At 39.3% G+C, this 27,290-nt stretch overlaps 1 protein-coding gene across 2 annotated transcripts in view; it reads right to left on the reverse strand.

Annotated features, from left to right (window-relative positions):
• MYBPC2 (myosin binding protein C2) overlaps positions 1-27,290 on the reverse strand; it is a 72,684-nt gene that overhangs the window by 15,657 nt on the left and 29,737 nt on the right. For both annotated transcript variants that reach the window (XM_072156862.1, XM_072156863.1), the window contains 20 exons: positions 26,542-26,690; positions 26,235-26,352; positions 26,071-26,116; positions 25,904-25,966; positions 23,479-23,660; positions 22,676-22,808; positions 19,588-19,712; positions 18,471-18,576; positions 16,108-16,274; positions 12,907-13,072; positions 12,270-12,376; positions 10,999-11,028; positions 10,776-10,915; positions 8,936-9,095; positions 8,737-8,841; positions 8,364-8,552; positions 7,346-7,480; positions 6,449-6,616; positions 6,148-6,236; positions 1,710-1,905 (listed from right to left, as the gene is read on the reverse strand). In XM_072156862.1, the coding sequence (XP_072012963.1) occupies positions 1,710-1,905; positions 6,148-6,236; positions 6,449-6,616; positions 7,346-7,480; positions 8,364-8,552; positions 8,737-8,841; positions 8,936-9,095; positions 10,776-10,915; positions 10,999-11,028; positions 12,270-12,376; positions 12,907-13,072; positions 16,108-16,274; positions 18,471-18,576; positions 19,588-19,712; positions 22,676-22,808; positions 23,479-23,660; positions 25,904-25,966; positions 26,071-26,116; positions 26,235-26,352; positions 26,542-26,690 (2,574 nt within the window). The remainder of the gene's footprint in view (positions 1-1,709; positions 1,906-6,147; positions 6,237-6,448; positions 6,617-7,345; positions 7,481-8,363; positions 8,553-8,736; positions 8,842-8,935; positions 9,096-10,775; positions 10,916-10,998; positions 11,029-12,269; positions 12,377-12,906; positions 13,073-16,107; positions 16,275-18,470; positions 18,577-19,587; positions 19,713-22,675; positions 22,809-23,478; positions 23,661-25,903; positions 25,967-26,070; positions 26,117-26,234; positions 26,353-26,541; positions 26,691-27,290) is intronic.

A 27,290-nucleotide genomic window follows, 5' to 3' on the forward strand; every position in this document is an offset into this window, starting at 1 on the left:
CAATAGCGTTATAGGAATGGTTACATAATGGCGATGTTAAAAAATGTAAAGTCTGGCCACTTTTGGAACATGGCAATGAAAAAAAAAATAAAGGCTGCTGAGAATTTTGGCATAAGCTCCAAGATATTCTACATATGTTTTTACCAATCTATATACCAGGGGTATAAAGGACTTGGGTAATAATCACTATTATATTCTGAAATGCTCTTCCAGTCTAACATACATAATTAGTTGTGACAGATTTTTTACACTTCATTTTACTCAGTTATTATATAAGCAAAAAAGCAAATAACCACAAAAACAAAGATAAAAAACACTAATGGCATCAATATATGAACATTCCAGCATAAAGTCGGATATAACCTCTTGACAGGTGATGAAATGATAACCTAGTGTACGAGATTGTCAGTGCCTTACTGGCCAGATGATGAAATAGCACCAGCAGGCAACAGCAATAAAGTAACTCGGGGGCCTTGCCAAGTTCCCAGAAGAGCAGAAGCGCTTCATGACCATTTCAGGACTGGTAAATTCACACTTTCAACTCTGAATTAGGAGGGATTAAAATAAACCTTCTCTCACATTCTGTAGCTTGTGATGGGTCTGGATCTGGATCAGGCAGCACTGGATATGGTCCAGCAGGATGAGATAAATATAGGTGATGCCATGTGGGTATTCCTCTCACATGAACTTTAAATGTTGTGGTGTCAGAATTTGGGAGATTGTATCATGAACACAGCGTAAATGAATTTTTTGGAGCTGCAGTATAATGGCATATTTAAAATAAATGCATATAAAAGTATACCCGCACGTTTCAAGGGTATTTGCCAATGTTGTGTTGGGAAAGACAATGGACAATTCATGTTCAGACTAAAAGAATTATTCAAAAACTAGAAAGACAAAAAAGATACTGGATGGATGGAGGAAGAAGTGGAGAACTTGTATATCTTTGACAAGTGTGCTCACCAGCTACTACCACTGAATGGATCTAAGCAGTTCTGCTGATTATAATAATCTACTGTTGCAGCTTAATATTACAGGGAATGGCATGTGCTCTCCTACTCTGCCGAGTGTTTTAGATGATGAAAGGACGGAAGGAAAAGTTACTGTAAAGCAATTGTCATTTAAAACGCTCAGATGATAAACTTCCTGTGAATATATATAAAGTCTCAGGTATATATATTCAAGAGACCTGTTCAAGCCCTAAAATGTTGAATACAGTAAATCTTTTAATTTATAATCTAACAATATTAATAAAAATAATAATTACAGTTTGTTCTACTACATTTACCAACCAAGACATGTATAGAAAAGAAGTAACTCCTGAAAGGTATTAACTGGATTGGATCAATGTTGACCATAGACATTATAGTTTGCTAGCAGTGGAATCCACCAATAAGCTATAGCCCTGGTGGTCTGTCAGAAAGCCACATAATATCATTTATTTGAGGTTAGAAAAACCTCGGTTTTCAAGGTAGGTCTACATTAAACTTAATGGCAGAATAGCATATAGACTGGCACAATGTGGTATTTACCAAAATTCTGGCTAATAGGACAGATTAAAGAATACAACTGACACAGTTATGATTCTCAAATATACATAAGAAATCATTTAGAAGATACTCATTACCCAAAATGTAAATAAAAAAAAAAAAAAATATATATATACATATAGTTTTGGCCCATATTTGCTTGCAAGTTGCAAAACCTACCCACAATGCGAATGTTGATATTTGCTGTGTCTTCCATGTTTTCAATTTGTACAGTGAGGCTATATTTTCCAGAGTGTCCCCTTTCAGCTGATCTTATAAAGAGGATGGTGTCTACCTCAGAAGTTCTTACACTAACTTGTTTTGGATCTAGAGGCTGTCCTTCTTTGCTCCATGTCACCTTTGGTCTTGGTTTTCCCTGTTTGTTTTTCAGGACAGAAAGATTCATAGAATTAAATCTTAGCCAGTTATTGCATATAAAAATATTAGTGTACTTACTTTTTATATGATGTAGTTTATCCTAACATTCTATGTATAAGTGGCATTTTAAAGGGGCTGTCCGAGACTTTATAAAAAAAACAAATGTGGCCAGGAGGGGGCTGCTTAAAAAAATAAACATGTACTTACCTCCGGGGGCCCTCCGGGTGTCCTGAGCTGCTATCGCTCCAGTCCATGCTCCATGTAAACAAACATGGCCGCGGAAGCAGCACTGCATTCAACTTCTAGCCAGACCCAACACCACCTGCCCTGCATATACAATGCTGAGAATAGGGATGGGTGGGCATGGCCAACCACCTCGGCCATCTGGAAGATGAATGCAGTGCTGCTTCTTTGGCCATGTTTGTTTACATGGGGCATATTTACATGGGGACCGAAGCAATAGCAGTGCTGGACAACCATAGAGTGTCGGGAGGTAAGTGCATGTTTATTTCTTAAAGCAGCCCCCTCCCTGCCACCTTTGCTTTTATAAAGTCTCTGACAACGCCTTTAAGCTAGATTTACATTTCTTCATAAGCTCACAAATAAGCAAGGAAAGCTACGGATGTATATGCTGAATGTATTCATAGACATACATTTTTAGGAAGAGGCATCCTTTTTGCCTTTGTCTGCACAATATACATTGTATACTGTGGATACATTAAGCTTCCACCCGCTTAGCAAGATATACACTCAGCTGAGGCTGCTGAACGCAATGGATGACAGATGCAACAGGGAACTTTGAGATTCTGGGAGATACTATGTCATATTTATATTCCACTTACAAGACATATTTCACATCAAACTCAAACAATAGGAATGGCAAAGGCATAGCAAGGGGTTCAACATAAGGGGAGGGGGCAAACCCACCCAACTCAGGTGTACCAGTATTCTACAATACAGTGACCATATAGTAGTAGATATCGGTTATCATAAGTACTCCTTATTAATTATCATAGAATATAACAATGTAGTCACTCTTTTCTCATACACATTCCCAGTCTCTTCCGTATGACCAGTGCCGCTTCTACCATTGGGATCTTGGATTTGTTAAAACCTGTCAGGTAGATTTTGGACATTAAACAGCCCACATGTCCTTATGGGGTGTTTTTTCTCCTCTGGAGCTCTCGGCGCCTGCTTTTTTAATTCTTCAGTAAACTGGAATACTTCGGCTTCATAGTGCATGCTGCATACCTACAGTGCTTGTTCAGTGAAGCCTGGGTGTACTCTGGCTTTATAGTGCACGCTGTGTACCTACAGCACTTGTGCTGTGAAGTAAGTGTAATCATAGTAATTTGGAACACTGAACCACCAGTCAATAAGGAGTCATGGGTGGTCTAGTGTCCCAAATGCACCTGACATGTTCTCTTTAAGTTTATGACAACATATATTTATTGGAAGCCGTTACATTCATGTTACAGTGCTGTCCATGATGACAGATATGAAAGGAAAATCTTTGATTTATATCCAACAACCTATCTTTATCATTACTAGTATTGAGCTGTGCCCATATATACAGGATAGAAGTAGTAGTACTGAGCTGTGCATATGTATATAGAATAAGGTAGTAGTATACCCATATATACAGGTATACAGGATAGGAATAGTAGTGCTCTGCTGTGCCCATATGTGTACATGATAGGAGTAGCAGTTCAGTGCTATCCTTATATATATACAGGATAGAAGTAGTAGTGCAGTGCATATGTGTCAGAAGCCGGCACACATGTATTATGATACAAAGTATAGCAGGGCTGCGTGAGTCCCTGCATATAACTCTATATAGGGACATAGATAGATCTGAATGCTCCTCAGTGGGCGTCTCAAAGTCTGGGCCCCTGAAGCAAGCCACAACTCCCCCAATTCCCCCCCCCCCCCCCAGTAGCTATTCCTCTTGGATGAGATCCTTCCTTGCAAATGTTTACAATCTATGTGAAAGAAGGTGTAGTGTATAGTTGATAAACTAACTAAATAAATAATGCTGCATGTGTAATGTCCCTCTGCAAGGTCATCACTAAATTTAGCTCCGGTTAGTTTCCTGGTCAGCTGAAGAGGGTCTGGCCAGCTCTCCCATGCCAATGTTAACCTTCTATCACCTTTAAGGCTGGAGTTCCTTGGTTTGACAAGTAATCCTTGCTATAGCTATCCTTTGCTGCCATTTACTTCTCAAAAGTAGTGTTAATACATGAAGTATATCATGCCTGCCACTGAAGGATTAAAATGTGATATTTATGTTATGTTGAAACATTAGTTATTTTTCCTGCAGAATCACAGGCTGCAATTGGTTGGCATCTCTGCACGCTTTGGAATGAGCTCTGCAAGAATCTATAAATAGGGGTTCATTCCAAGGTGCCATCTTTATCATAAGATTTTTTGTGTTTGTTCTTTCTTCCCTGAGACTAGTGTCTTCTTTTTGAGCTTCCTACAGAGTTATTTATCTCTTCTTCTAGAGCAGTGGTGGCAAACCTATGGCAGAGCCCTTTCTGTGGGCACCCGTGCCATTGCCCCAGCACACCAGACAAGACTCAAAGAATCTTCCTGCAGTTCCAAGCAACTTAAAAGATGCTGCTTTCAGTCATATTTTCATACTTACTTTTCTACATGGGACTGTAGGAATAGGAAGAATGAATAGACATGGCCGAATTATCTTTGGAGGACCTCTTGCCAACCCCTACAGGTCTACAGAGGGACACTGGAAAGCAGCTAAAATGATGCAAATTTTCCATCTTGCTACTGTGTTGCTGCCCTCAGGAGGCCAATATGATTAAAAGTTGTTGAAGAACAGGGAACAATAAGTTACTGCTTTAATTTTTCGTTGGCACCTCACGATAAATAAGGGGGGTTTTGGGTTGAACTTTGGGCACTCGGCTGCTTAAGAGTTCGCCATCACTGTTCTAGAGAGATCAACTAGCCACCCTTCTAACCAATGGATCAAGGCTGAGGTGCTCCTAAATTCTTGCTCCACTTCCATAGCCAACCAATCCTCCGCCTTTTGTGCCTTGGTTACCTGCTAGGGTGTGGACTCTGTCTGCCATTATAGAAACGGAGATCCCTGTTGTCCAGTGTAATTCCTGGGCTGCCACTAACATCACAGGCCTTCTGTGAGAGATATCATATTTCTCTCCAGAGGCCATTTTGTCATCTTGTTTTAGCCGGAGGCCATGTTGTCTACTGTCAGCCATGTCATGATTCAGACAAAATCTTATATAATCTGCTAGCTTAGATATATTTTGTCCTTCACTTCTGTGCAGCCTGTTTTCTTCTCTTTATATTATTTTGATGACCGAGGAGGCTTTGAAACCTACTTCTCAGGATATTTAGTGAAAACATTCTGTTTCCGTGGGGACCAGTGCTTAGCATAAGAAATAATATGCAGAGTTTATCTGCACGTTTTGGGAAAGGGAAGGTTCTGGGAGTATATTCAGGCTAGCCTATAGCATTATAGTATTCTATTACCTTTCCACGCCCCAATGCAAAATATGTGCATATGTGTTTTCTATTGCAGCTGTGTGCGCGCTAATAAAGTTGTGAGTTGCATTTTCTAAGAGACTGGAGTCTGTGTCTTGGTTTTGCTCTCATCCCAGTACTGGCAACCATTTTGTTCCCAGTTATAGCACTTAATTTGGAAATCACTTTACAACTGTGAAGGGTTGTGGGAGCCCTAAGAATCTCTAACACCTTCCCTTAACCATCTGCCTGGGGATCTCTTACCAGACACACAACGGGAGTACTTCAGGAAGATTCCTTAACTATATTGCACCCTCCCCATCCTGGCACATTTTGGTGCTAGGCCACAACTCCGGGCCCTGGGAATCCAGCTGCCCCCTCACTGCGGTCAGGTCCCGGTGGGGTAACGTTGCACATAAACCAATCATTCAGTAATACAAATGTAAACAAAAACCTTTATACTATATGATATCAGAGTAGAGTGCTTATTTGTCCACTTACTTTGGTTCATCATCCTCTCTCCTTCCCACCTCTACATTTCACTCATTCAAAAATTTTTGCTCAATTCTTGGTAAAAATAATTAGCAGAAGCTCGCTGAGATGTTTTATGATGTGGAAGCTCTATGGAGCAGGGGTAAATGAAACACAGGAGGGAGTCCCCTCCTAGAACCTAGGAGAGAACTTCAAACTCATAGAAAGACACTAGACAGATAAGAACTGCTGGAAAATGAAAATTTACCTGGAAGGGGATAACCAGATTCACTTGTTCTCCTACTTTTTTAATATAAGTTTGCCTCAAGTGTCTAGGTAAACGAATCTTTGGTTGCTCTGTAAAATCAAAAGCATGAAGTAAGAATATAGATATTTATTTTCAATATTTTATAGGCATACATATGTGTATGTATATTATGTTTTATGTATAACTGATTCAATGAGTCATTTGCAGTTTCGCTGTAACAAGTAGCACATTGATATAGTCGTACAGAATGAAATTGTATCATTCACATTAAGGTAATAGACAATATCTTCCTGTGACTTACGGACAATCTCCCGGATAGTCACTGGCTGTGACAATAATGCTGGTTCACTTTTTCCTGCGATATTTACAGCAATTACGCGGAATTCAATCTTTTCTCCTGTAGGAAGATCCTTTACTGTGTGCCCACATCTTTCTACCAATTCAGTGTTGCCGGCTTTCCATTCAGTATCTGTAAATATTTGAAGCAGATAATGTATGACAGCAATGAAAGTCATTAAATTAATACGAATATATACCCTCAATGAAAACCTTGATTTTTTAATATTTTACTTTTTCCTTTAAAGCACAATTTTTATATTGTGTCTGGGAGGATAAAGTGAACATTTTACTAATACACTTTATTATTAATAAATTCTGCTCAGTTTGTAGAGATGTGTGTTCAAGCCTGTACAGTGTGGATGTTGCATGAGCTCAAATATAATCTCCCTGTGTTTGGCTAAATAGCTCTGGCAGTGAGCTTTAACCCCTTTAATTTCAGATTGATGTTTGAAAATAATACTCATAGCATAATGCAGCCAGGGCGAGAGAAGAAAGAGTTAACACTTACTGCTGTGTAACAAATAGGAGAGGAGAGGTCTGTCTTCAATGTGGTAGACAGATTTGCCCTAGCAACATAGATGTAACATTGTAACTAAGGGACACGTTGCAGCCTGTTACTTTACTAAACAGAATTTGTTAACAAAGTATTTTAGAAAAATAATCAGAACTGCCCCTCCCCACAATATAAAAAATCATCTGAAATGACGGTTCCTCTTTAACAAAACATCAAATGAAATCTACATCAAAATAAAGCACGATAACCACTTACTCATAGACTGCGACCATTGTAATCTTCTTATATTTGTACCTTTTTAGTAAAAAAATATATTACACATACATTACAAAATATTACACTCACCTCCCTCTTTGCGGTACTCAATGAGGTAACCATCAATGCCTCCAGCTCCAATACGGTCTGGTGGTCTCCACTTCAGGGTGCAGGTTGTGTCTGTGACGTCCTCAACAGTTAAGTGCAGAGGTTCACTAGTTGGAGCTGAAAAGAAAGATATTTGCTGTCATAAAATTTCTGCACCACCTTAACCACTATTGTGATCATTTTGGCAGTAGTGGATTGTTAATAGTAGGGAAAATTTAAATCTAAGAAAAAAAGAAAAGTACTTTCCAAAAATAGAAAATTTTTAAGTCAAAATGGTTGGTTCAGTTATGAATTTCTGGAGATTATTGGAGTTTAGGATAACCTAACAATAGTATATTACAGTATTTCTACATTCTCAATGAAGTGATATGCCTGGATTAACATAATATATTGGATATTGTAGAGTATGTATTGAAAATCAATGCTTATCTTATATTCTAGGCAGCCTTAGCATTGACCATTGTGCCCATACATATAGTGCCGAAGTATAGATGCATGCCTTACGTGCTACAGTTAATCCTGCCGACCCTACCCTTAAAGAAGAATGCTAGGTTTAGCAAAGTGTGCATGTATTTCTAATGAGGACAGGTCACTCTGATAAACCTCTATCAAAAGGGGAAAAAAGGATTTGGCGTGATTAATTACATTCAATTGTGTCTTGGAGTCCATCTTATAAACAAAATATGCTTACTTTTTTGTTTTATAAGCCCAAATCAATTTCTTCTACAGAGGCTAACTTCTTCCCACTGCTCAGTTTCCAGCCATTCACAGGCCTCAACAGTGACATCAGCACATATAGCAGGAGACTAACTGGCTTCAGCAGTGATGTGCTATTTGTGCAAGTGTCACCAATGAGGCCTCTGATTCTGGCCGGTGCAGGTTTTATACTTATGCTACAAAAGGACAAGTTATTTTAATAGATGGGAAAAGTGCTGCATTAATGTACTTTGTATAGTTGTACAGAATGGAACTGAATTGTTCCATCCACATAAGTACTTACCTATTGGCATAAATGGTTTTGATGTGTTGGCTTGCTGAGATATACCGATGGTATTCACTGCAAACACCCTAATTTCATACATGATGCCTTCAATCATCTTTACAGATTGATAGGAAGTCTCTGGGTAGACTTCAAAGTTCATCTTCATCCATCTCTGACTGCCCTTCTTTTTCCTTTCAATAAGGTATCCTAAAAGATGTCAAAAGTCCAATTAATTACAAACAGAAGCGACACACAAAAAAACTAGATAGAATAGCACATTGTGAAAAACCAAACCATCCACATTAATAGCTTTTTATGTGAAAAGCTATTTAGAAATGCACAAAAGTGTACCTAGAAATATTTTTGTAACTTTTTATTAGATTTTGCTCACCTGTTACCTCTTTTCCACCATCGTACAATGGGGGGTCCCATACAACACTGGCCCAGTCCTCACCAACACTGGTGATGCGAACGTTCTCTGGAGGGTCTGGCACATCTAAAATATGGAAATTAATGAATGAACCAAGTTAGAAAGCCAAATTAAGACTTCCCACAAATATTGTTAATTAGCAATAATAAAGTTTAGTTACCGACAACTTTGATGAATAGGGTGGCCTTGTCTTCTCCAACAGGATTGGTCACCACAATGTTATAGGAGCCTTCATCAGACCTTTCAGCCCCTTCAATTACTAAGCTGCTTAGCTCTGTTCTAAGCTCAATGTGCACCCGTCCTTCTTTGTCACTAAACTCCTGTTGGAAAATAAATCAATAAATAACTTGTATGAACATCTCCCATAATCTATACAAAAGCTACATCCTATATCTAGCAGCACAATTTAGAGATGAAGCCCTCCTTGGAAAGTTTAGCTATAGGTGTGCGGTGATGTGATATAAGAAAAAATAATTTCCCCACTGCAATATAGTTGGTGTTAAAGGGAACCTGTCAGGGCAAACTGGGACACTAAACCACCCACAGGACCTTATGGATTGGTGGTTTTGTGTTCCAAATCAGTCTTTAGCAAGTTCTTAAATTCACAATATAGACTGTGGCTTCATTGCGCAAGCCTCATAAACACAGCACTTGCACAATGAAACTGGGGTGCCCTGCTTTGGCTTCTTTTCTTTTAATAGTGTCCATGGGGGGACTTGCCGTCTGGTCTAAATCTTTACCTTCATTAATACCATAAGTTTGCCCCAGTGTATTTGCACTGTTGTAAAAAGTTGGCCATTGAGAGTTTGGGGGAGCTTTATTCGAAGTGTCTGAGAGCAGAACTGTTCCTGTAGCCCATGGAAACCAATCAGAGCTCAGCTTTTATGAACAGCTGTGGCCAAATGAAACGTGAGCACTGATTGGCTGCCATGGGCAACTAGAACAGTTCTACTCTCAGACATTTTTGATAAATCTCCCCAATTTGTATAGATAACCTGTACAATTGTGTACAAATGTAAAAGATAGATCAACTTCATAATTGACAACCCCTTTCAATAATCAGGGTTTGAACCAGAAGTCAACAGAAACTGAATAATGACACAACCCAATTAATTTGTTTTCATGGGAAATCCTTTTTACAAAAAACTATAGTTCTCACATGGTTATTTCTTCTAATATTGTGTTTACTTTACATATCATGGACTGGCATGAATTGTTCTGAAGTAAAGAGTAGAGAGAAAAAAAAATCAAAATATTTTACACCTTTTATGAGGTTACTCATAGATCAAGGCACTGTGACGGTGGTAATCTTCTTATATTTCTTATCCATCCATCTCCTCTTGTCTTAAATTTACTTTTATAAATATGCAAACGAGCCAGAAAGGCTCTGGGGGGTGTTACCACAGTCCCACCATGCTGCAGCTTCACATGCTGTTACACTGTGCAGGAGTTCTGCGAGAGCATAGTGGAGGAGGAGGCATGCTCCTACACAGTGTAACAGCCTATAAAGATACAGCATGGAGGGGCTCTGGTATTACCCCAACCCTTCTTGGTTATTAGCACAATTTTAAAAGTTGATTTTAGAAGGAAAAGGGCTATAAATAACAAGTATAAGAAGATTACCTCAGTCCAGGATCTATGAGTAAGTTTACCAAATTTATTATGCTTGATTTTGAGTGTTTGCTGGACCAAGCAGTCCTTCCTTATGAGTCTTGTGTCACATCTATTGTTCATTTAACAGTTCAGTCAATCGGTGTCCTCTGCAATCACATTTTGTTCATAAAGTTGTGATTTCTGAGGCCATGTGAATCTCTAGGTATGATCATGGGGGGCCTTTAGAAGGCGAGTAGGATTTTATTTAGCTGTAAAATGTTAAAAGATATCTCTATACACAGGCCTATTGGTGTATATGTTTTGCACCTTTAAAATGCATAATTGTAATGTCCTTATCTGTTTATTGCTTTTTTGATGATTATTAGTGTCTGATGCTATTTACTTGCCTTGTCTCCTCTGAACCAGGATACAGTTGGTGCAGGTTCTCCAGTGATAGGAACATCAAAACGCAATTTGTTCCCAGCCACAACAATGATGGTGTTGACTTGCTGACCACCAGAGCAATCAAGGTGGATTTTGGGGGGTTCTAAAGAAATATAAATCAGATTGTATGTGACTCCTCTCCGCCTGTAACTAGAAGATTTAGGTATTTATCTTGCTGTTACATACCTTGACGTGGGACATATTCAACTTTGATCTCTGGAAAGAAACCATAAAACAATTATTATCCAGTCATCATTTTGGCCAAATGCAAGAAGTTTTCATAGTTGCATGAAATTTGTGTGCCTTATCCAGCTCTTTCCCACTGAAAGTGTGATTGGTTTCTGTGTATAAACAGATCTATCCATACATCTGCCCAGTGAGGATGAGGGAAGAATGCAAATAAGTTTTCCAAGGTGTTAAATGGAAAACAATACTTCCTTTTGCTACCTTGAAAGGCAGCCCCATTAACATCAAGTATGACCTACAAGAAGTCTAAAAACATGATATGGGATTAAGCCAAATCAGTATCTCTATTCCATAAGGAACAGACTCCCAACTGTAGACAGCACTGTTTCGACCTGGTTGGGTCTCTTCAGTACAGCGTAGGGAACTGATTTGCGGTGAGGATGAGAGCAGAAGACTGAACCAATCATGAAAGAGGAGGTTGTGTCTTAGACCGCTTAAGATTTCTGGTAGGTTATTTAGCTAAGCTTTACACAGCAAGATATGAAGAAACTGCATAGCGAATAAACATCCCCTTTAAGTGCTAACTTAGGCTAATTTCATATCTGTGTTTAGCTTTCAGTTTTCTGATGGAACTGATGCAAACTGATAACAAACTGCCCACTGAAATCAATAGATGTTTCAAGATCTAAGAGATTCGGCTAAGCGATGGTCGGATTAACTGGACACTGTGCCAGGGACGGGAAATTAGGCATCATAATGATCTATGATGCAAAGCAGCAGCACCGGACTGATTACAGTTTGGCGCAGCTCTTATGCTGTTATACAAGGAAAAAATTAAGTGACTATGATGCTCAGAGTCTGGACCTCAGCACTGTGTGATTCACAGACCGATCAAGGTTATCTGTCTCTGGCCTAACTGATTTGTTTTTCTCTTCCTCTGATTGGCGCACGGGGAGGGGGACAAACGGAGGAAATATCGATTTGATCCATCTTGTAAGCACACAACTCAAGCACAGCCCCCTAAACTAATTTGTGTTATGCTGCATTTGTCCTGGACAGTCACTGTGTAAAGAAAGAGCACTAAAAGTTTTGTGTGGGTGTCGATGAAACGCAGATCTACTCTATAGTGTTCCATGAATCATACCCTAAATTAGAAACAACTCTATCTACAACTTATGTGTAAGCTATTGGCCTTCAAATGTGGCAAACTGCATTTAACAAGGGTCCTATGATACACCTATTAAAACATGTTAAGATACATATCAATTTACCAAGGAAATTAAGTTTAGCTGAAAGTGTCAAAGCGAACCCATCAGGAATAAAAGTGTAGTCAGCTTCATCCTCTGGCTTCACGTCGTCAATCACCAACTTGTGAATCCTGTAATGAGATATACATTACATTAGAACTTCACACATGGATTAAACAGTTAATAACTTTTTTTACAAACTCTGTGTAAAACAGTACAAGTGACTATAAGAAATTTTAGAATATATCTTATCTAAAGAAAGTGCTTATTTCTCCAGATATCTGTATTCAGTTTTATATAAATAAGCATGTATAATTAAACATGTTAAAAACATACAATATTGCTGCTTGAACAATATGTGATTAAATAGCAACCTCTTGTTGTTACAGATTTTGGCTGAAAATCTGTACAACTGATAATTCTCACAGCTTAGAGGTGGTTACAGTTGTACCTACATTAGACAATCGATAAGTGTTACTATTCGTACACAGTATTAGTAGACCGTGTTTAAGATTCCCATTGATAAGGGGAATAGTGATGACCAGTTTGTACATTTTCAGTCTGAGGAACATAATACCAAGTTCTCGGCAAAGCTTTCAATAAATTCTTAGGAAATACACAAGCAATATCCTTATAAAGTCATTTTGTATATATCCTTTACCTGCCCTTGTGAGTCATGGTGAAGCGCTTGCTTGGTCGGATCTCTACACCATTTTTATACCATTTACCAGTCACTTTCTCATCAGACACCTCACATTTGAAGACCGCTTGTTCTGTGGCCTTCACTGTTAAATCAGCAATGCCTTGGAGCACCTCCAGCTGTTTCTCTGGATTAAGAAATTTGAAAATGAAAGTATTTATGAAAAATGTAATCCAAAAAATATTTTCTAGTGGGTTTTCATGGGCTGCCCAGTTTGGTGATCACATATAGGTATAGGTTATATCATGCAGCTCTGATTACTCTCTGTGATACTAACGAGTTGTACACCTGTGTGACCATATTCAGATGTCTATAGAAGGACAGCAAACAGATATAGAAAACCAAAATTGTATTATTTTTCATCATACAAACAATAGAAATAATGTGCCAAAGTGGGAATACCCTTTTAAACCGTGGGGATATTGAATTTCCAATGTTTTCTCAGTAACTTCATTCTGTCGCCTCCCCTCTTAGGGTTAAACACCTGATATGGTTTAAATTATAGAGAGTTTATATATAATCTTTTCTAGCATACTTATATGCAGTTTATAAGTTTATATAGAAAAAAGTAAGATAACTATGGAGGACACGTATCTTTATTTCTGCTAGTAAAATTGTCTCAGTTTTGCGACTTTTGTCGAATTTGCGACTTTTCATTGCAACTTTTGTTGGCGTTTTTCAAGTACGCCTGGGTCTGCACCTTGTGCAGTGAGTCTTATGTATCTTTGTTTTCCAGATGTTCCGTGCTACTTTTCACTTATGTATCACTTTTTTTGCTTATTTTTGCGACTTTTTAGGCGCAATTCTGTACCTGGTCCAGGGCAGGTGCATAGGAAGGATTTTTTTCATGGACCCTGTTTTTTCACAGTAACCTCTTTTTTGAAAATTCAGAAACGTTTGTATTTACATTTTTTCTTAATTTACTGGTTACTTATAAGGGTGCAGTCACACTTGGCATTTTAATTGCATTTTGAAACACATTACAACAGCTGAGGAGAGGTGATTTGCCTAATTACATTACTGTTAACGTTTGCGTTTACAAAAAGCAATATAAATATGACATTAACGCATGCGTTAACACCGCTTTACTATGCGTTTTATAAATGCTTATGTTAACAGTAATGTAATTAGGCAAGTCACCTCTCCTCAGCTGTTGTAATGTGTTTCAAAACGCAATTAAAAGGCAATGGGTGACTGCACCCTTAGTACCAGGTGTGACTGCAGCCTCATAGATCGTCATCTCACTGGGGTATGACTAGAGCGCTTAAAAATGCAGGACACTACCTCAAATCCAAAATTATCAGTAGTGTCCACTCCTGTATATAACCCCTCACATGGCTTGTGTCCATGTGGATTTGAGACATTTGCAACAAAAAGTCTTAAAAAGAAGCCAAAATTTGCGCCTGCCAGGACAGGAAAACTGAACATGTCTCACGAGTAAAAAGACATGGTCATACATAAGGTGCAAAAAAGAGCTGCCAAATGTCTCAAAAATTCACCACTGAAAAAAAAACACTATGATACATGTCCCCCAATGTGTTTTTAAAGGAGGAGTGTTTGTAATGTAATGTAATGATTTAGCCTAGACAAAGAGTGCGTTCGCACTCGAAATGTGTTGCTGCTATTTATATGTTATGCACCTTGTAAACGATTTAATGAAACAATAAAGAGCAAGAATTTTTAAGACCTGCTGGATTCCTTTTGCTGTTTATTGGAATTTAGATAGTGCCCAAGCCAAAGGGCTTGGAATTTGCACTTACTAAATAGATGCAAGATATAAATATTACATTCATGTGTGGAGCATGGAGTAGGGTGATTCCGGTTAACTTCATTTCAGAGACAGGAAGTAAGAGTTCTCCTTTCAGAGACTGACAATTAAGGTCGCCATGTACGCATGTGGAGACTTATAGCCATGGATGCTCCACTAGGAGATTCTGGGAAAATATGCAAACAAGTTTTCTAGGATGGGATAAGGAAAACCACGTCTCTTTTAGCTACTTTGTAAGGCAGCTCCTTTGATATCAAGCATGACCTACAAGAGGCCTTATCGCATGATGCAGGATTAAAACCAAACCAGTATATCTATTCCAGAAGGAACGCCTTGTACTAAAGAGACCCATCCAGGTCCTTCTGGATTAGATATAATGGTTTGGTGTTAATCCTGCATCATGCCATAAGGCCTCTTGTAGGTCATGCTCGATATCAAGGGAGCTGCCTTACAAGGTAGCTAAAAGAGGCGTGGTTTTCCTTATCCCATCCTGGAAAACTTGTTTGCATATTTTATATACAACGCTTATTAGTGCTGTCAGAGTTGTTGTGTAGTGAACAGTGGATGTGTGCAGACCTCTATTGTGCAGACTGAATAGGATTGGCGACACCTAAAGCAGAAAATTGGCCTGCTCTGTTAGTTAGGACCAACCAGCAGTCCATGCTGTAAACCTGAGGTCCTAAGATCCTGTTTAACAATAAACTTTTACTTTTAGCCTTAGGACCTGCAGCATGTTGTGGCCTTACTTAAGGACTGCCAAAGTGTCCGGACTGGAGACATACCTGGTAGATAATTAATGGGTTTTACATTACTTTCTCAAAATAACCTGTATTGTGGGCTTAGGGAAGCACTGATGAATCATATACGGATTATACGCTATATATGCAATAGCCCCCTATGACCTTGCTATAATTAATAAAAGCTTTGTGCCTGTTAGAGGTTAAAGCTACTTATCTGCATGCCATTGGGAGAGTGAAACTGTCAAGCTGTGTATCTATTTGAGCATCTTTAGTAACTGCCAAGCATTATACCTTCTGTATCAGTAAATGTCAATTCAAGTTTAAATGGTTTTAGCGTTAACTGGTAGCAGGTCAGTGATTAGGTCATTAATAGTTTCGGCAAGAAATGCCCTTTAACTGTTGGAAAGTGAAAATGCATGTAGCAAAGATGTTGGAGTTTGACTCAGGATAAAAGGTATGTGCAATAATTGAAGCATATTAAAAAATGTGGAGTTGCTCTTAACACTTCCAATGCATAATTCATTACATGAGAAATTAAACCTTGTAATGCAACTATTCTCAAATGTCTTACATGTTTTTTCTGCCTTTACTTAAAATCATGGAGGAAGCCCTGTAATATTGCAATTTTAGCTCTCAAATAGCCTTCAACAATACCTTCAACATTAAGGTCAGCTTCACACTTTCCACCATTGGTCATTACTTGATAGCGTCCAGTATCTTCTATGGTAGATTCATTAATAATCAAAATATGTTTTTTCCCATCTTTCTTAAACCGATATTTGAAGGTTTCTTCCCGAGTCAGCTCAACTCCATCTTTCATCCTTTCAACAAAATGGATAAAGTAAAATAATGGTTTGTCCTGTATATGGCCTACTCAAATCTTTCCTTCATACGGAATACCGTTATTAAACAATTATATACTTATGTATTGATAACCTACTACATGGATCTGCAGGGCTGCCACAATGAATATTGGGGCCCCTGAATGGATTTTTGTGGGCCCCCTTTGGAGTTCATTTCCACATTGATACATAACATTGTGTACACAATTTTTTTTGACCAAAGTATTTTTAAGCCATGACAAGCAATAATCTGCATGTGCCACTCAGTATATAGAAAGTCCATGCATACTAAGTATATAGATAGCCCCTGCACGTACCCACTCAGTATATAGATAGCCCTTGCACGTGCCCACTCAGTATATAGATAGCCCCTGCATGTTCCCATTCAGTATATAGATTACCCTGAAGATGCCCACTCAGTATACAGAAAGTCCCTGTGCATGCCCAATCAGTATAAAGATAGCCCATGCACATGCCCACTCAGTATATACACTCACCGGCCACTTTATTAGGTACACCTGTCCAACTGCTCGTTAACACTTAATTTCTAATCAGCCAATCACATGGCGGCAACTCAGTGCATTTAGGCATGTAGACATGGTCAAGACAATCTCCTGCAGTTCAAACCGAGCATCAGTATGGGGAATAAAGGTGAGTGCCTTTGAACGTGGCATGGTTGTTGGTGCCAGAAGGGCTGGTCTGAGTATTTCAGAAACTGCTGATCTACTGGGATTTTCACGCACAACCATCTCTAGGGTTTACAGAGAATGGTCCGAAAAAGAAAAAACATCCAGTGAGCGGCAGTTCTGTGGGCAGAAATGCCTTGTTGATGCCAGAGGTCAGAGGAGAATGGGCAGACTGTTTCGAGCTGATAGAAAGGCAACAGTGACTCAAATCGCCACCCGTTACAACCAAGGTAGGCAGAAGAGCATCTCTGAACGCACAGTACGTCGAACTTTGAGGCAGATGGGCTACAGCAGCAGAAGACCACACCGGGTGCCACTCCTTTCAGCTAAGAACAGGAAACTGAGGCTACAATTTGCACAAGCTCATCGAAATTGGACAGTAGAAGATTGGAAAAACATTCGCCTGGTCTGATGAGTCTCGATTTCTGCTGCGACATTCGGATGGTTGGGTCAGAATTTGGTGTCAACAACATGAAAGCATGGATCCATCCTGCCTTGTATCAACGGTTCAGGCTGGTGGTGGTGGTGTCATGGTGTGGGGAATATTTTCTTGGCACTCTTTGGGCCCCTTGGTATCAATTGAGCATCGTTGCAACGCCACAGCCTACCTGAGTATTGTTGCTGACCATGTCCATCCCTTTATGACCACAATGTAGCCAACATCTGATGGCTACTTTCAGCAGGATAATGCGCCATGTCATAAAGCTGTGGTGGTACGGGAGATTCGCATCATGGATGTGCAGCCGACAAATCTGGGGCAACTGTGCGATGCCATCATGTCAATATGGACCAAAATCTCTGAGGAATGCTTTCAGCACCTTGTTGAATCTATGCCACAAAGAATTGAGGCAGTTCTGAAGGCAAAAGGGGGTCCAACCCGTTACTAGCATGGTGTACCTAATAAAGTGGCCGGTGAGTGTATATAGCCCCACCAGTCCGTAGTCAGTTCCCCCAATTAATGAAATGTCGACCCCAGATGCATCCCTTTTTATGAAGTGTCCGTTTCAGATGCTCCCCTGTATTAAAATGGCCTGCCAGATGCACCCTTTAATGAAATGTCTTCCCCAGATGCTCCCCTTTAATAAAATTTCCTGCCAGATGCCCCCTTTAATAAAGCATCCTGCCCGATGCCCCCCATCCCCTCTTGAAAAAATCTATTCTCACCCTCAGCTTCTTCTTCCCGAACCCGCGGCTCCGTCTTCTGCTCTTCCGACCTGGGCACATCACTATGACGCGGCAGTGTCATGTGCGTGTGACGTCATATTGTAAGAGTAAGGAAGAGCAGAAGACGGAGCCGCGGGGCTGGGGAGTCCCTCGGGCCCCCCTTTTCATGGGAAAACAGGGGGGGGGTTCCCTTGAACACAGTCCCACTAGACCTCCAATGATGGCAGCCCTGTGGATCTTTGTTCAACATTTCTGCTGAAAAGAATTTCCTTTATATGGAATACAGTAGATGCTTGTCATAGATGTTAATAAATTAAAACCATACCACATGACTACAGCACCTTCTTCTGATACTTCTACTTCTAATTCAACTTTGTCTCCCACAAAAACTTGCTGGTCCTCAAGTGGTTTTATAATTATCACCGGAGGTTCTAAAGACAAAATTTGAAAGCATTATTTATAAAACTCTTTTTGTGTTCCATTTATCTCTTATTTAGGCTGTACAAATTGAAACATTACTAAATAGACATCACCCTTGTATTCACAGTTGTTAATCACTGTATAGATCATAAAAGTGTAATTCCATAATTATAATGATTTCTCCAAATTGTCGTATGTGATACTCCCTTTTAAAACAAAATGATGCCCACATTGTGCTGCTCGCCCTTTTCTTGACAAAGTTATGCCATTTTCTTTTCTGAAAGTGTCTGACACAAATCTTTCTCACCAGAGATGAAGTGGGCGGAGACTAATCTCTTCCAATAGCTGCCCTGAAGCTGAGCCCAAATAATTCTATCCACAGTTCCAACGATACCTGTTCTCTCATTAAGTAATATAGCGGTTAATCCAGTGAGATTCCTACAGGTAAATCCACTGAGCAATGCACAGTGTACATAAAGGATGTATATAGTGATAAGCCTGGTAGTTTTCATCACATGGAGGAGCAGGGAACATGTAGTAGAAATCATAAGTAAAACAGTTACAAGTGTCTAAAAAAAAATGTTACTGTTGCGCAATTCTTCCCTGTGCAGCTGAGCTGCAGTATCAGCACTACTCTTGATCATGTGTAGTGCTATTTTTGTTAGAACGCAGCCATGTTTAAAACTCTGGACATAGCTATACTCTCCTTACTACATATGCATGTTTAACTGATGAATATATGTGTCCAGAACTGTTAGAAACCCTGTAGCTTATTTCTCCAAGTACAAAGCAATCAAGGGCTTTCAGGGAAAAGGGGAAAATATGAGAGGCCATTATACACAAAAGATATTTGGATGAACCTTTCAAAATCCACAGGTTCGGTCCATACACATATCTAGTTCTAGAGTATTGTTTTTTTTTTTTTATAACCATGACTAAGGTTGGACAACATGTTCACAGACATAGATATACAGCATTTTAAGGTGTATCACAAAATTAGGCTAAGACTTTAGTACTCTTACCTTTGACAAAGAGCTCTGTAGAACATTTCTCATCACCAATAATACACTCATACTGGGCATCATCTGCCAGGGTACATTTGTTAATAGTCAGTACTCTTTTCAGGCCAACATTTTCAAACACATATCTGAAAGATAGAGAAGTGGTTTGGTTTTTGTATACATGTCTATTTGGAAGCCTTATTTCAGCACAATACTTGTAAGTTTACAGCACGACATAGAATACTTTGCTAACTTTTAATATGTTTTAGCTCTTCTGTCACATCTGCTTTTGTATGTACTTGTACTTGTATGTATTCTTTATAAAAAAATAACTATTCTGGGGCATCTTCATCCGATAATTGTGAGGAACCTGTCCAGCAACAGTACAACCACAACTAGGCTTGGGGCTAGCTGTCAGACTAGGTAAGCGGTTGCAAACTCACCCTTCAACGTCCCTTCGGGCTAAGGCCATTCCTGCAGCAGATAAGCCACCCTGAAAAGGGCGAACCCGCTATCAGGAACCTAAATAACTGTCCCTGAGTGACCCTACAAGATGAAAGGGAAGGCTTACTTTGTCTGGCAGCTGCTGGAATGGGGAGCGGACAGGTAACAGGAATACTGAGATAGACCAGTGTTCCAACTGGTACACAGAAAACTAGCACAGAAGTCTGAGACAGGGAAAGTGGGATTACACTTGGAGATGCACTACAAGGAGGGACAAACAGCAGATACAGACAGACAAGCGGAGTCGGATAAACCGGGTCAAAACAAAGATGGCGGCAAAGGTACAGAATCGTGTACCAAATAGAATGGTCGGTAGGCAAAGCAGAAGTCAATACACAGAGCACTAGGGAACACAGGAGACCGAATAACCCGCAAGGTCTGATTGGAGAAGGCAGGTATATAAGGCTGTTCCTGAACATGTCTTCAGCAGCAGTTGTCCATCAAGCTAGTAACCCTTGCTGGACAGGGCACTGCAGAGAGCAGGGAATGGCTCAATAAATCCAAACACAGAAACCTAAGCCACTGTTCACACACAAAAGACATATTAACGCCACCTATTCCCCCTACTGTGAATAGAGGAATGTCTTGGCATGGACGTTACAATAATATTCCGAAACAATTATGGGTAAATTGACAAACTTTATAGTTCTATTTCTTAAAGGACACCTGTCATCAGGTCTCTGCCACTAGTCCTGTCACCTCTACCTGTTGGAGCAGCTCACAAGGATCCCATTCCAGCCTTTATCTAGTTATTTCATACATTATTCATTGTAAAATCATCTATTCTTTATCATGTAAATGAGGATGGTCACATGGTCAGAGGCAGTGATGTCACCCCTGTTCCCCCTCTCCTCCCCCTGCTCATGTCTGTGTGTAATGTATAGTAAAGCATGGCTAGTGTGTGTGCTGCATCTGCTGACATGCTGCATCCTCCTAATATACAGGTGAGAGACACAGACATGAGCTACACATGTACCTGACATGTTCTGCTATAACATGGCTGCCTGGAGCTGCTGTATCTCTCCTATACACACACATGCACACACAGGCTGCAGGGGGCGTGGCCACCAGCACCAGGAAGCACATCATTACACAGCCTCACATCATTATACAGGCTGTCAGTCAAGCACTGGGGGTGTGGCTGTGCCTCCCACTCATCAATAGAGTGGACAGCTTGAATATGCTAATGCTTCATTGGACATTTCACAGGTCATTTGCATACAGCTTTAGGACCTCATTGCTTAGGTTTACAGGCATGTAGAGGGACAATGAAGGGATAGAGGCAATGCTCTCTAATGGCAGTTTATGAAAATATATTTAGTTTAGGGGGGTTATTTTGCATGACGGGTTCTCTTTAAGTGAGTAAAAAAGTAGTTTGAGTAGGTTCAACAATAGGATGACGGAAATTAATGTATTAATGTTCATTAGATGAACTTTTGGTGCTTCATGGCCTTATGATAACAGTCTACTCTTTCAAACTACCCACAAACATACGATTAGTTTGTCCAACAATTCATGTTTTCTTTGATGGCAAGAGAGAGAAACTAACCTATCAACTGAAAAAAACTCATGGAGCATATTAAAACAGATAAGGCAGATAAGGAGAGGGTGGCGCAGCAGTGCCGACAGTGTATATTATGGCTGAGATAGCAGAGCTGAAAATGCCATTGTGTGTGAAATGCATCTCCTGGATCTCATCATCTCTCATTTCTGATCTGTCTCTTTTCTCTATATATGTGTCAGATACTAGTGAATGTTCTGAAGCTAAATGAAAGTGTATATAAACCTGCAATCTCATAATCTTACCACATTGTCAGCTCACAGCATCTCACAGCACTAGAGGGATCATATAATGGGGCAGATTTACTTACCCGGTCCATTCGCGATCCAGTGGCGCGTTCTCAGCGCTGGATTCGGGTCCGGCCGGGATTTATTAAGGCAGTTCCTCCGACGTCCACCAGGTGGCGCTGCTGCGCAGAAGTTCCCCGGAACGCACTGGAATACACCGAGCCGGGCTGAGTGAAGGTAAGTGCAAGCTCCGCGACTCTTTTTTTTTAAAAATGCGGCGTTTTTTCCGAATCCATCGGGTTTTCGTTCGGCCATGCCCCCCGGTTTCCGTCGCGTGCATGCCAGCGCCGATGAGCCACAATCCGATCGCTTGCGCCAAAATCCCGGGGCAATACAGGGGAAATCGTCGCAAATCGGAAATATTCGGGTAACACGTCGGGAAACCGCGAATCGGACCCTTAGTAAATGACCCCCAATGCTTAGAGCGACCTACCCACACTCCAGAATTTTGCACTGACCATCACTGAGTGATAGGAGCTAAAACAGCAATTAAACTGAGTAAAATTCTAAAGTAAGGGGTTAAAAATTAGCTTTAAAATATTTATATATAAACATCACTAGGAGATTGAGAATTTTCTTTCATGGGCAAAATCCTTTAATATGATGTGAATGGGTAGATACTTTCGCAACAAACTACTGCAAAAATTTTGTTTGACATAAGGCATCTATTTCATGTGTTTATTCAGGACATGACAATGATTTCGGTCGAAGAGGTAATTTATATTGGCACAAAGAACAAGGTCTCAATATCACTTACTTGGCACTTGGTTTTATTTCCTGGCCATTCTTGAACCATTTAATTGGAACATCAGGGTTTGAAACATCCACTGTCATTTTAATCCTATGGCCCTTGTCTATTGAATAACAGGGTTCCAGTTTCTTTGTAAATGCTAAAAAAAAAGTTAAATACACATTTTTTCAATCTTTTTGAAAAAATTAAGTACAACTTTACTGCTTCCATAGGGATTAAGAGGGTAATCTAACCAATTGTGCTTGATTAATGGATGAGAAAGTGTGACCAAATATTTTGGCAATTTGCATTAGAAATAATCAATTTGAAGCTCATTACTCCACAATGAGAAAGAGGCAGAGGCTCAATCCAAGTGAATGGTCCCTCAACAAGGACGCTTTGTTTCTGCTAACCCAAAAATGGGGTTATCCATTAGTCGACCTGTTTGCATCATGAAAGAATGCTCAGGTAGAAAGATTTTACTCCATATTTACCAAGGACAGCCCTACAGCACTGGATGCCCTTAGTAAACCATAAAACTGGCTCATGCTTTCCTACCCCTACCGTTAATACCCAAAGTTATTCTGATCGTTCCCACTTGGACCAAGAAGTCTAAGTTCCCAAATCTTCAGAGACTTGCAGTCTCAGGTCTCCTCTTACTACCAGTCAAAAAGGACCTTCTTCATCAAGGACCGCTTCTACATCACAATTTAGAATTTCTAAAACTATCTGCCTGACATCACTAGGCTTGTGTATGTTTAATAAGATACACATCTTTTGGATTTTCAAACTTTAAAGTGAAACTTTGTTGATCGCTGTTCAGACTTTACCTTCACTTTTTTTTATTTCCACTTTCACCTTCTTGAGACGTTTGAGCATGCCTCTAAGGTCTGTTACACCATACTGAAAGGCAATCTTTTCATACTCGCTTGGTTTTGCTTTCTTCAATATTTCCCATACATCAGGAGGAATTCCTTCTGGTTGTTCTTCCTCCTTTTTCTTTTCTTCCACTCTGGGAATAGAAAAATAGATATTGTAGTATGTCTTAATGCTAATAATCATAACATTAATATTAATAATGAAATATTATTATTACTTCTACAAATTGTGCATGTTACAGTAGCCAACGTGCATAAGATGCAATCACAAGCCATTTCCATGGAACATAGCTGCCAAAAATATTAGGAACTCCATGTTTACTATATTTTGAAGCCTTTTCTCAACAACATTGGAAGGAGAGAGGATTTACTGACAATGGCTATGCCTTGTTAGATTGCTGCATTTCCTATAAATAATATTCACTCGTCCACAGTTTTGGGCATCTCAGGCTCTGTTTAAAGTAATGTTGATGTTTTATTTAAAAAATAGCTTTTGTTTGAACCAAATTTTTAATGATATTGTTTATCACCCCAAATAAATTGAACTTTACATTTGTTGAATGGAATCTACATTGACCTGTGAAGAATTAGTACTTCTCACTACAACATTGCCATTGCTTCAAATAGATTTTTAGTGAGTATATCAGGTGTCAAATTCCCGATGATTTGATATTGATATTCAATTAATAAATCCAAGTATACCCTTTTAGTAATGTAAATAGGATTGAAATACACAACATCATACTATAGGATGCACTTCCATTAGCCTTTTGCTATCACTTCTCTTTTATCCCACAAAGTATCCTGGTTGGCTTTACCACATTACTTTTTAATCCATTTCATCCTCAGTGTCAGCCAGACAAATGATTCATGATTCAATAATTTATCTGCTGATGTTGCTGCCAACATGCTTGATACTTATGTCAGGAGAGATGATGTACTGTACATTGTTTGGCTTACATCAGGTCTATTACATCAAGGCTGGGCAGATGATCAAGTATCTGCTACATCATAGCGTTACCTTACTGAAGTACATAATAACTACAACCCTAATCACACCCTATAGCTATTCAGTACAGAAAAATACCATGAGGATTTAATACTGAAAGGTGCCTTTTAACCAGTTAAGGACCTGGCCCTTTCCTGTTTTTTCATGTCCATTTTTTACTCCCCACCTTCAAAAATCTATAACTTTTTTATTTTTACACGTAAAAAGCTGTGCGATGGCTTTTTTTCTGCTTAACAAATTGCACTTCATAGTGATGGTATTAAATATTTCATGTCGTGTACTCAGAAGCGGTAAAAAAATTCCAAATGCAGTGAAAATGGTGAAAAAACGCATTTGCGCCATTTTCTTGTGGGCTTGGATATTACGGCTTTCACTGAGCACCCCAAATGACATGTCTACTTTATTCTTTGGGTTGGTACGATTACGGGGATACCAAATTTGTATAGGTTTTATAATGTTTTCATACATTTACAAAAATTAAAACCTCCTGTACAAAATTATTTTTTTGATTTTGCCATCTTCTGGAGCTAATAACTTTTTTATACTTTGTTGTACAGAGCTGTGGGTGGTGTCATTTTTTGCGACATTTGATAATATTTTCAATTATATCATTTTTATGACTGTATGACCTTTTGATCACTTTTTATAGATTTTTTTTATATTTTTCAAAATGGCAAAAAAGTGCCATTTTCGAATTTGGGCGCTATTTTCCGTTACGGGGTTAAATGCATTGAAAAACCGTTAATATATTTTGATAGATCGGGCATTTTGGACGCGTCAATACCTAATGTGTTTATGATTTTTACTGTTTATTTAAAGGGGGGTGATTTGAATTTTTAGGTTTTTTTACTATAATTTTTTTTTTTATTTTTCTTTTTACTATTTTTCAGACTCCCTAGGGTACTTTAACCCTAGGTTGTCTAATCGATCCTATAATATACTGCCATACTGCGGTATGGCAGTATATGGGGATTTTCCTCCTCATTCATTACAATGTGCTATCGAGGCTACCATGCAGATGGATCGCCGCTCCCCGATCTAGGTAAGATAGCGGCGCCCATGCGCCGCCACCTTTTTGAGGCTGCCGGCAGCTTTGCCGGCAGCAATCGTGGTGATACCGGTAAGCCTTTGCTGCAATATGCAGCAAAGTCTTACCGGCTATGGAGAGGGCGCAGCCCGTGAGCCCTCTCCATGCAGCGGCACACGACCGCCGCCGTGAATACACGGCGGGCGGTCGTGAACCAGTTAATATGGACACTGGGGGACATTTAAATGTCTTGTATGCAGTTATCTGGCAGACAAGGCACGTAAAAAATCTTCTGTTGCATATGTGCATCCACGGACATTTGCTTTATGCATCTTTTTTACCTTTTCTTGAGCAGCCCACTAAAGTCCAGTTCTCCAGCATTATCATCTTTCTTTTGTTCACCTCTAGAAATGATTTTAGATAATAGAAAATACATTTACTATCAGCGAAATGAAGGTGTTTAATTAGATATAGGTAATTTGAAATATATAATGCACGGCATGCTTACGTCCTTTTGAAAGATTGCAGGATATTTGAGTCCTCTGTTGCCGAAGCTGAAAATAGATTTTTGGAAATAAGACTGTTAATAATTTATAAAGAGGTGCATAGCAAGTAAAGTAGGTGGGAGTTGGCTTCCTATGAAAAGTAACTTTTCATATTATGGATAAATACCTTCCACATCAATATTAAAAGAAACGCTGTCACATTTGTCCTTGGAAACCACTTCACATCTGTATCCACCTGCATCTGCTACAACTGCCTTCAGAATCTTCAGTTCAAAATGGTATATCTGTAAGAAGACATTACAGAAGTATTGCTATATCACAAGAAAAACAAGAAGGAAAATGTATTTTCCCTCATTTTAAGCTTCACAGGTAGTTCCGAGGCTGGGCACCAGCAACCCTTTGGAATTACTTGCCAGTCTTCCTCCCAACCAATCTGTTTCCTATGACCATTATCCATTAAACCTTCATCTCACCTTCTTCTCTTTATCAACAGTTTCTTTAAACTGGAATCGAGTTCCACTTTTGCTTCCCAGTTCCAGCCATTTGCCTTTAAACCATTTAATTGTTGGCTTCACGGTCAATTGGCTTGCATCAACGCTTGCATTTAGAAGTATATCCTTCCCTGCATGAAAAATAAAAAACAGTTTTAGAGGTCAGTCCCTGTTACAGTGGTCCGTCCAAGAATCATGAATTCTGCACTATATGCCTCATAGTGATACATGTGTCCTTATTACTTGTCTTATGTGTGCATTTTTATACATTGGGTTCAGCACCAATAATTCCTGACGTGTTTCAATATATTCTATTCTTCTAGAGACAAATAATTCACATATCAATAGTCCTAAATAGTCCTGTGCAGTGGTCACATGGATCTGGTAGACAATAAGCATTAAATGGCAGAGAGAAAGGCCAGCATAGAGTAACTATAGAGGCTATAGTGAAATATGCAGCAGCAAGAGTTACTGTATTATCTTTTAAAAGATTAAGGTTCTGCCATAACACTTGCTCTATATCAGAAGATAGATGATATTATTCAAAATTCATGCAGTAAAATTTTAAAATATAAACAAATCAACTTAAAAAATAATTATATAAAATTAAAAGCTTTGTCTGTCTATGGTCTGTCTCTGACCTATCTTTGAACATCTCTTTCAGTAACTGTCTCTTTCAGTGACTGTCTCTTTCAGTGACTGTCACTGACCATCATTGTCTCTGACCTTCT

Source organism: Engystomops pustulosus, chromosome 6, assembly GCF_040894005.1.
Source record: "Engystomops pustulosus chromosome 6, aEngPut4.maternal, whole genome shotgun sequence".
Lineage (NCBI taxonomy): Eukaryota > Metazoa > Chordata > Amphibia > Anura > Leptodactylidae > Engystomops > Engystomops pustulosus.